General features: G+C 42.8%; 2 protein-coding genes across 2 annotated transcripts; both read right to left on the bottom strand.

Moving 5' to 3' along the window:
- Positions 1-3,595: 3,595 nt before the first annotated feature.
- On the bottom strand, positions 3,596-5,107 carry LOC147625865 (BOI-related E3 ubiquitin-protein ligase 1-like). Its single transcript, XM_086817739.1, has 3 exons — positions 4,924-5,107; positions 4,091-4,155; positions 3,596-3,985 (listed from the first exon to the last, which is right to left on the bottom strand). The coding sequence occupies exons 1-3, from the start codon at positions 5,105-5,107 to the stop codon at positions 3,596-3,598; spliced, it is 639 nt and encodes a 212-aa protein (XP_086673865.1).
- A 2,456-nt stretch (positions 5,108-7,563) lies between these two features.
- LOC147625864 (uncharacterized) lies at positions 7,564-8,519 on the bottom strand. The gene has a single exon (XM_086817737.1). The coding sequence runs from the start codon at positions 8,362-8,364 to the stop codon at positions 7,564-7,566; it is 801 nt and encodes a 266-aa protein (XP_086673863.1). The 5' UTR covers positions 8,365-8,519.
- Between the last annotated feature and the right edge of the window lie 1,916 nt (positions 8,520-10,435).

The raw sequence follows: 10,435 nt of genomic DNA, 5'->3' as shown, positions 1-10,435 counted from the left end.
ACATCACTGCCTATATATATATGGCAACACAATCAACGGTATATTAGATGGTAGCAGAGATGGTATATTTGATGGTATCATATTTGGTATTGTCGATGGTATGTTCGATGGTATTGTGCATCAATTATACCGTCGAAGATACCGTCGGTTATGCCGTCTAACATACCATCATTTTTCTGGTCAAAAGAAAATCATCTTCTTTGTATTTTTTGATGAAAAGAACGACGATAATCGGTGTTTCTGTAGTAGTGATGCTACGTAGGTGTGGGAAAATATGCATCGGCCCACGATATTGGTATGTGAACTTGTCCGATGGGCACCAAACTTGACAGGGTCCTTAAGGCAAGTGGTTTCCATGATCTTTACCAAGTATGATATGCGGCTATCAGTGCGTCTCCACAGTCTATTAGTGCATTTATAAGCGCGTCTACTATGCCAAATACCGCATATAAACATGCATCTATAGCCGCGTATACACTGTCATATTGACGAGGTGTTATACGCGTGTATAGATGCACTACTATGTTATAACCCTACGCCAGTGGCTCATTCTTCACTACACATTTTGCCGTCGTCAACCCTCCCATCTCTACACCTCCATACCTCCACACTATTCATACCCCCACACCTTTTTACCTCCCACCTCAAGTGTGAGCACTCATACGAGGACCGGGAAAGGAAGATCAAGAATCAAAGAGGACTTGGAACTCGTTGACTCATACCTTTCCAAGGTGTGCCACTTGATTCCTTTTTTATACGTGTTTTTGGGGTTTAGCTATTGCAATGTTGTCTTTTGTGGTGGTCCTTTGTGCACATGTTATTTCCTTTTTGGTGTTTGGATTGTGGGCGACAGTCCCCATCACGCTCAGTCGGCAGAGAAAATTTGAACTGTAGGGCGCCAATTAGCGCGTCAAATGGTGCTACTGTTTGACAGTACAGTCGTGCTTATTGACGCGTTTCTAGATGCGTTACCCCTTGAACCCGAGATAGTTTGGGGCTGGGATTGGGTTCTTCCCCATCCCCCTTCCCTCTTCCATTCACTTAAATTTTTTTTCCCATCCATTATTTATGTGTTCTTTTTCTATCTTGCATATGTTTTAATCCTAACCCCCCAGTGCTGTGTGTGCATATGTCTCCCTCATATTTATTGTGTGGTGTAGTGATTGGGGGTACCGTATACTCGTTGGGTACCTTTCTTTTTTGATTGGGAAGCTAGTACGCGGAGCTTATCATCGCGATGAGCATCACAATGAGAGTAGCCTGACACCAAGGACTACATGCACATCTTCTTGGGGAGACCCAAAAGATCGTAGAAACTCTTTGCGCGGCGAGAGCACTCCACGAGTAGCACTCAGGTCTTAATTACTAGTTAGCTTTCTTGTGCATTAGTTATGTAGTGACCCTGAGCCTAAACCCCTCTCGTCTCTTTTTTGTACCCTAAGCTCTTTTTTGTACCCTATACCCTAAGCTCTTTTTTTTGTACCCTATACCTCAAGCTCTTTTTTGCACATTGTACATCAAAGAAATATATAATAAAGTCGGATGCTATACCCTAAGCCCTCTCTTGTAGCTATGCACATTGTATATCAAAGAAATATATAATAAATCATGTCCTCTATTCTATGATAGCCTTCTTTTCTTGCTCCCATTCGTGCCTATGAGCGTTGTTTGGCTAGCCCTTTGGATCATGTCTTTGCCGACAAGACTTGACAATAAGAGGTCCTTGCTCAAGAGACAAGTTGGCCAGGATAGAGCAAGGACATGCTCCAAAGAGCTAGCTTGCCACTGCTCATAGACGCGAGTGGAAGCAAGCAAAGAAAGCTGCCATGGAAGAAACAAGGCTAGTAGCACTGGGACGCACGACGGATCCAGATGGAGCAATATGGAGTGTCATGGGGGGCTGAATTTGTAAATATGGATCTCAATGTGACTTGCATTTATGTGATTTCTTAGTCAGTTGTTGATTTAATCTAATACATGCATATGCTCTTTGTGTCAGATTGCAACTTGATATACAGAGACAGAAGGAGGCAATCCAGATGAAGGCACCGAAGAAAGCTCCGAGAGTGAGGAGAGAGAGACTCCGACTAGTAGTAGATGTAGTGCTAGATAGAAGCAACTATTTTTTGTACTTGAAGCCATATATGGCTGGATGTGGCTTTAGGCTTTACTATTTTTTTGTACTTCAAGCCACACGTGCATGTATGTACAAACCTACAAAGCCACTATTTTTTGTACTTGAAGAAGCCACATGTGGCTGGATCTTATTTAAGGCTTTATCACTTTTCGTACTTGAGGCCACATGTGTATGTATGTACAAGCCTTTTTTTGGGCAATATATATAAACACTTTTGTAATGTTTGTATTCAACTTCTCGTGCATGGATGGTTTACACGCGTCTAATGTTGTGGACTCAAAATCTTTTATTCGAAATTGTAATCATGGGCTTGTATAAGACAACTAAATCTGCTTCGTCTCTTAACTCGTGCACGGAATCATGCGAATTATACTCAATGCATTGATGTTGGTTGCATTAAATACAATGCATGCATGTATGAGCAAAGGGTATGAAATATGAGCATGTTGCTTTTTTTTTATTTACAAATTTTGAGTCGTGTCTATAAGCGCAGTTACGGTCTGTGTCTATCCACGCATCTAGTTGTCATATAGATGCCAATATACACGCGTGTATAGACACGCAAAAAAGTGCCCTGTGTGCATTGTGCATTTTCTCGTCTGTGAGCGTGTCTATACACTCATCTATATGTGCGTCCAACTACACTTTAGCAGCATAAATAAATGCTTGTCGATAGGTGCATAAATAGCGGCGTGAATAGACACTCCCGTAACTTTACTACCCAGACCAGAAAACGTGTCTATGCACGCACATGTGACCGCTTTTCCTTGTTGTGTGTGTACGTGTGTATGTGTATATGCACACGTACATGTGACCGCTTTTCCTTGTTGTGTGTGTACATGTGTGTGGTGTGTGCGTGTGTATGTGTATATGCACACGTGCATACGTGCATGTTTCCACACACTTGCATGTTTGTGTATGAGTATGTTTATGCACCCCCTGTCTATGTGTATGTTGTGTATGCATGTGCATGTACATGTGTATGCCCCGTGCCTATGTACGCACATGCATATATGTATGTGTGTGTGGTGTATGCGTGAATGTGCGCATGTGTGTTTTGCTATGTGTATATATAACAATTATCTGCATGTACATTTGTGCATATTCACCTACGTGTGTGTGTGTGTGTGCGCGCGCGCGCAACGCTTGTACGCGTGAGTGTGTGCTTGCATATGCAGATGTATGTGCATTTGTGTACACCCTTTCAAGTGTGTGTATGTTTATGTGTGCAACCCCCTACCTATGTGCGTGTTGTGTATGCATGTGCATGTGTATTTATGTATGCATATGTGTAGAACGAATAGCGTGTGCATTCTCCTCCTTCCTTGCACACATCTTTGCCTGTATAAAGAATGTGACACTCGTCGAACTGAGTGTCCTCTATGTGGAGCCCCAAAGAATGCAAGACCTAGGTTTACATGGAGTAAATCATCCTTCTTCCACATTGTCAGCTTGAGATCATTGCTCCTTGAGGTCCCTGTTCTCTTTCACAGTGCGGGCATAAGCATCACCCATGAGCATCACCTGACTCTCCATAATTGCATCATCCACATCACTCTCCCCGCATCCTTCCTTGCTTTGTTCCCTGCTCTGTGCTACTACTTGCTCCAGATTGCTTCTGAGATTGGAGACCATAGCCTCATTGTTCTTGGCCAAGTTCTGCCAGAGCTGGGATTCTAGACTGAGATGTTTCACACGCTCCTCCAATTCCCAATTCCTGCGGCCTATTCTCTCAACCTCCACGTCCTTTTTCTTTAGCCGCCTCCATACACTTTCCTTGATTAAGGTCAATAATGCTCTGGTGTGCTGCTGCCGTTTTTCCTCGAGCGCTTGTCTCATCCGCTCTCCCTGAAGACCGTTCCACCATCAGATCCAAAGGTCGAAATTCCAAAAATCAAATTCCGACGCAAGGATTGGCAAAACATGATTTCAAAGAATGGACAAAAAGATTACCCAAATTTTGATGAGCTGATCGACCTCTTCTCGTTGCTTCAGGTACTGTGATTGCAACTCATCGCCTAGGATTGACGCCAGCAAAGATTGGATCTTGATAAGATCATCGAGTTGTGCTTTCTCTCTATTATGCCGCGAGCTACGACATCGAATCCCTCTTAGTTTCTACCTACTCTCCTGATTCGTGCTCTATGCCGAATCCTCCGTCTCCTCTTGGGCTACCTGTGTGACCTTGTTACAGACGTTGATAACCCATTGTCTCAAGACGCGGATTTCTTTTATGATAAAGAACTTTCGGACGTCAGCATTACGTCCTCATAAGCTCTACATACCTGTCCTATTGTACTTAAATGATACTGCTTGCTTATGGGTACACATCATTGCCTCCACACATTCATATAAAAACGGTCATTACATAGAAGAATGTACGCCACAGTAGTTCGAGATGGCTTTGACTTGCCGCTTGCTATTGTCTTTTTGTGGAAGAGAGTAGCCCCAATGTGTCAAGGTCCTGGGCTCGCTGGAATACCGGCAAGACTGGCAGAATAGTCTCACAGGTCGCCATCGACGGGAGGAAATGGGCCTCCCAGCTCGCCCAGACCCTTGACGACACGGTTAAGGCCACCGGTCGGCAAGAAGGCCCCCGGTTGCCGTCGGTCGCCTTCTGGCCTCCCGGAGGCCTTTCCCTAATATCTTGAGGAGTCGTTAAAGGAATTGCATCGATGGATATGTGAGGAGAGGGTGTTTCCTTGCAAAGCGTTGAAGAATCCCGATGTTATTTAGACTTGTAATAGCGGCCGGGACACAGAATTGTGGACAGTGGCTCCAGTTACAAAAAGCTTGTTCTCGCACACTCTCAGCCGGTAAAATTGCAGTGCCAAATACACATACCAATGAAAACTCCTTGCTCACATGGAAGGCAATCGAGCTTTGCAACGTTTGAAAATTCATTTGGCGCAGGATCTGGGTGGTCAAATCGTTGTCGCGGTTATATTCTAGACACGTCCATCGTTCCATCGATGCTTTTTGTGAATACATTCCGAGCATTAATCTGCTCTTCAGCGTCAAGGCCTTAGGCTGTCTTCGGGCGCAGGTCCTTTGTTGGCTGAGTCGTTGTTCGTTTGCGGCAAGTCTATGTTAACTTGTGTTTGGGGCTGAGGGTCTTTTTTCTTTTTTGGAGGGGTTGAATTCAGCGAGTTCTAGGCTAAGGCCGAATTCTGGGATGCCCATATCAAGAGGAAGATTTTTAGCGCAGGCACCAACAGCCACGATGACATTGTCGGGGGCTTCCTTGGGCCAGGAACCTTTTGGCCGCGACTCCGAAGGAGCGGTTGGGTTGACGGTTCTATTGTACGACACGTGTCAAAGGAATGTTTATTAGATCACCACATAGTTCCACGTGGCGTAGAGATGATCCGTCCTTAATAGATAGAGAGAAGAGAAGAGAGAAGGCACAGAATTTATTTTTATTTTTGAAAAATTACACTTCGAAATTCATCACTAGCATTGCGGTAGTGCTTACAAAAACATGGAATTCAATGATGAAACAGGCCGGCTAAGGATCCCCACGCCTTGTCGTGGATGCTCCGCTACCTGCAGAAAACGTCGAGAATCACTCGTTCTAAAATTGTCCCACTGTTGTCTCCGAGGCGGCTTGTTCAATGTGACTACAGAGACGGCCATGGATAAATATGGTGCATACAAGAGAGTTTTGAAAGTCCATGGGTCATGTCAAAAGCAGACGCAGGAACTAGCGGGACCGCACCACCGGTGCAACAAACCTCTTATCTGCTACTATCGGGAAGGCCAAATGCCCTGATTTCTATATACATGGTATGTACGTGAAGGAAAAATGTGGGTCGGCCACCAACGACATTGATATGTGCACTTATTTGGTTGGTACCAAATTTGGTGAGTTTTTTACATGATCTTGACAAGTATCAAGAGCATCTTACATCGTATGTCCAATTGGGAAGGACAAATGGCCCAATTTCCATACACATGGTATGTATGTGAAGGAAAAGTACGCGTTGGCCAATTTCCATACACATGGTATGTGAAGGAAAATTACGCGTTGGCCAACAACATTGATATGTGCAAGTCTCTGATTGGTACCAAACTTGGCAGGGGTCTTAAGGTGAGTGTTTTCCATGATCTTGACATGTATCAAGTGGATCGGATGCCATATGTCCAATCGGGAAGTGCAAATGCCCCAATTTCTATATGCATGGTATGTATGTGAAGGAAAAATACGGGTTGGCCAACGACATTGATATATGCACTTATCCGATTGGTACCAAACTTGGAACGATTCTTAAGTTGAGTGGTTTCCTTGATCTTGCCAAGTATAAAGAGAATTGGACCTCGTATGTCTGGTTGGGAAGGCCAAATGCCCCAATTTCCACATGCATGTTACGTATGTGAAGGAAGATTATCCGTCCACCAATGACATTGATATGTCACTTGTCTAATTGGTACCAAACTTGAAATGGGTCTTAGGGTGTGTTAACCTTTTGGAAGCCCACCCATGTTGTAATATATGTACTTACAATTTTTGCCGATTCGGCCATGTACATAGAGAGCTAAAAAGAAAATGAGGGAAGCTAGAGTAGGGTGGTCGCACATTGCGCCACTAGCTAGGAGAATTAGAGCTTGAGAGAGTGCAAGAGATGGAAAGGGTTAGTCCTCCCTTGAAAAAAGGTACTTGTATAAAAGGCAAAGTCATTGACTTTAGTCTTCACTTGTTGGATACCACGTTGAATGCAAAGAGCTCAAGCTTCCCTCCACTCCCTTAAGGGTGTTGGATTTCTTGCATGCTTTCTTTCCTTCTATGGTCTCATGCGATTGCTACGTCCACGGTTTCCCCTTCACCCACGCTCACGAGTATGCCATCTTCTCTCTTTCCCTCTCCCTCTCCTCTCCAAGCGAAATCGCATTTGCAACAAGTTGGGAGCTACGAACGTGACATTCGTAGAACCGATTGCGAGGTTGGCTCCTACCCGGAAGTAGCAAGGAGTTGAGCACTCACTTGTGGCATGCTTGGACGATCCCCAATGACATGTGAGTCGCTACATAGAAGACTTAACATTTTTGGTGCCATTGCTAGGGATCCTAGTCAGGTACGCTCCACCAATACCAATCGTTCCCTCGTTATCCACCCGATTCGAGCTTAGAAGCTTGAGCTGGAGTATAGACCGTTTTTGTGAGTTTGGAGAGATTTGAAGGTGATAGGAGTGTTGTTTGTTGTTGAAAGTTGTGTAGAAAGGTTAGCTTTTGATTGATTGTTGTCAAAATCATGAAAAACTAGTACGAAATCTCTTTTTTAGTTGTGATTTGACGTTTGAAGTGACCGGTTCTAGGTGTCACATTGTAGGAAAGCAAATAAAAACCCAGGGGAAAAAACCCCTTTTAAAGAGGGTAAAAAGTGCCCTGGAACCTAAAAATCCAAAATGCATAAGAAGGAAACTTCAAATTCAAGCTTCTCGCATAGAAGTGGTCTCCATGGATCTTGATCTTCTACTCTTCATAGCTTTCCAAGCTTCAAAACATTCATCCCAAAGCATCTCTTCAGGGTTGTTTACCTTGGGAGTATTCAATCCCACAAGCATCACCAATCCCAACATATCAAGGGATAACCTATTCCGAAACTTGTCCTTGATTTTATTCTTCTTTGAGAAACCTCTCTCACATGCTACAGATGAAAGAGGTAACAAAAGCAAGGCTCTCCAAAGCTTCATAGTCCATGGAAAAGAGAATTCCCATTCTTCATGATTACAACAATCTTGCCAAGCAGTATGCATATTCTTTTGCTTAAAACAATTTCGTATCCGTGAGACAAAAGATCTACGCTCTCCTTTGCATTCAACCTCATTCATGAAAGAGCCAGATTCCTTTCCAAAGTGCTTGCAAAGAGTTTCCAACCATAGTCGTGAGGCATCATCAAGCTTTTCTAAATCTTCATTATAGTCTCTTGGAGTAAAATACTTCACAGCTTCAAACAACTCAAAATCAACCTTAAAACGATTCCATAAAGCATCCACTAAACTTCTAACATAAGTAGTAGCCATCATTACTAAATTCTCAATCACTATATGTAGAGTTTCATATGCATTCACAATATCTCCTTCACACATAGGCCCCAAGTGTAAGACATGTGAGTGTATTTTGCCAGCACTATCTGTAAAACTCACCACCCCATTTTGTCCATGAGCCATGGTCAAAAAAGCATGTGTGTGTTTTGTATCAAAGCCAAATACTCGACCCAAGAAAGACATTTGAAGTGTCTCTACAACAGACTTTAGATGACTTCCAATAGCAGAAATATCTGGATGCTCCTCTTGGAGCTTGCAATTGAGCACATTTAATTCTCCAAGCACATCGGCAAAGAAATTCAAAAGAAATTGCACCTTATAGTTTGTCAATGATGCATATAACTAACTATCTTCATGCTTCAATGCTGTCAACAAAGCTGGCATCAGACGCACCACTCTAACCATGACTTGACCTCGAGACAACCACCTTACATCGTGCATCTTTAACAATTTCAATTTTCCATGTCTACCAAGATTGAATGCCTTTACAACTTCTGCAAGAGCTGCATGTCTCTTTGCCGATCTACAAACCCACTCAAAGAGCTTTTTTGCAATCTTATCCACAAACTTGAACTCTTTGAACACTTTAAATGCATCTCCAGCTGCAAGTGACTCCCTATGAGCAACACAATGAAAGCTCAAAAGATGTGGAATATTTTGCTTCAACCTTGCAACCACACCATTTGCTGAGCCTGTCATGACACTTGCACCATCGGTAGCAATACCAATCATCTTGTGCAAAGGCAACTCCATTTTGGCCAAAAAGTCAAGCAAAGTTTTACTTAAGGCCTCTGCATCACCATTTTCGATTGGCAAGAGTTCCACAAAGCATGTACATATTGGGCCATTTCCACAATTTTGCATGTACGTGATGTAAACAATCATGTATTGTTTTGTACTAATATCAGTACTCTCATCGATTTGAATAGAGTAAAAAGGACTCTCAACAATGTCCTTCTTTAATCTATTCCAATATACATGTTTGATTGCCTTGGCAAATTCCTTTCCTGCATCTTTACTAGTGTACGCAGAGTACTCACTAGTAATTGGCATATTAGGTGTGCGCAAAAATATTTGAAAGTTGCATTGGTGTGGAAACTCTTCAAGAGGTAAATTTCTTTTGAGTACATACCACATGCTTTGCATGACCGTGACAATCCTGTCCTTCTCATCATCTGTCATAATCGCAATATGCTTCTCAATGGGAAGTGTTGAGCGTCTCTCATGTTCTTCCCACATAGCCTTTGCCTGTATATGCTCTTTAGAGAGACTATGCTCATCTAAGGCACTCCTTTGTTTAGTTGTAGCACCTTGAGGTTGAGCATAAGGATTCCTTTTGTGTGCATAGGTACACCACCTGCATTTGAGCCTCTCTTTTCCATCAGGCCCATCAATAGGGAAAACCCATGTATGCAGAATTTTCCAACTTTCCAAGAAAATCCGCTCATACTTTTTTTTCTCTTTTGTGGCTTCTTGTGCAGCCACAACTTGACTAGAAGTGGCAGCATTACGTTGATCACTTGTTACATTAGTAACTAGACCATGAAGCCCAAGAGATTGCTCAAGGGTTTTCTGTTTTTTGCTTTTTTCAGGTCGACCAAGTGGCGCCATATTCTGTACATAACAATAAATAATAATGTGATTTGAAATGTTGTGAAGTTTTCAAGATACTGCTATAAATCTCATATCTTTTTCTATCCTTAGTCTATAATGTAGGCAGTGTTCTTTGAATAAATACATTATTAAGCTTCATGCTTAGTATGCCAACGATTTCATGTCTTGTGCAAGTAGTCATAGAATTCACAACTAAAGATAATGCGTGAAAAGAAGACCAACCTTTAGATCTTGGAGATAATGTGGTGGTTGTAATCAATGTCGTCTCAAGACTCGATGACTCTTGAATGCCTTGGATGATGTCTTTGGTCCATATAGATTGTGTTCACTATTTGAAAGACTTAGAACTAGAAGTTAGATTACTCCAGATGATGTCGTGGATGAAGCTTGATTGTGTCCTGCAAAGCATGAAACCCAAGTTTGAGAGAGGGCGACTTTCAAGTTTCTACCATGCAGGCGACTCAGGCGAGAGAGAGAGAACTTAACCTACATAGTACAGGCTACAGCCTACGACTCACGCTGCCCACAAGGCTCATACGACTCGTCTGACGGACTCCCGAATACTTTGATTGAAAGGGTGCCCCATGTAATTGACAGCAAACGTGGCCACTTGAATCATTATATTGGACATGTATTTATT

The sequence above is a fragment of the Cibotium barometz genome, chromosome 23 (assembly GCF_041138505.1).
Source record: "Cibotium barometz isolate CiBa-2024 chromosome 23, ASM4113850v1, whole genome shotgun sequence".
NCBI classification, from domain to species: domain Eukaryota; kingdom Viridiplantae; phylum Streptophyta; class Polypodiopsida; order Cyatheales; family Cibotiaceae; genus Cibotium; species Cibotium barometz.
This window is presented reverse-complemented; position numbering and strand designations above follow the sequence as displayed.

Coding starts and splice junctions, on each gene's coding strand:
- LOC147625865 (XM_086817739.1), bottom strand. CDS start 5,107: ATGGAACGATGGACGTGTCTAGAATATAACCGCGACAACGATTTGACC. Junction 4,156..4,923: donor TGTGCGAGAACAAGCTTTTT/GTAACTGGAGCC, acceptor CGTCAATCCTAG/GCGATGAGTTGCAATCACAG. Junction 3,986..4,090: donor ATCAGCTCATCAAAATTTGG/GTAATCTTTTTG, acceptor AACGGTCTTCAG/GGAGAGCGGATGAGACAAGC.
- LOC147625864 (XM_086817737.1), bottom strand. CDS start 8,364: ATGTCTTTCTTGGGTCGAGTATTTGGCTTTGATACAAAACACACACAT.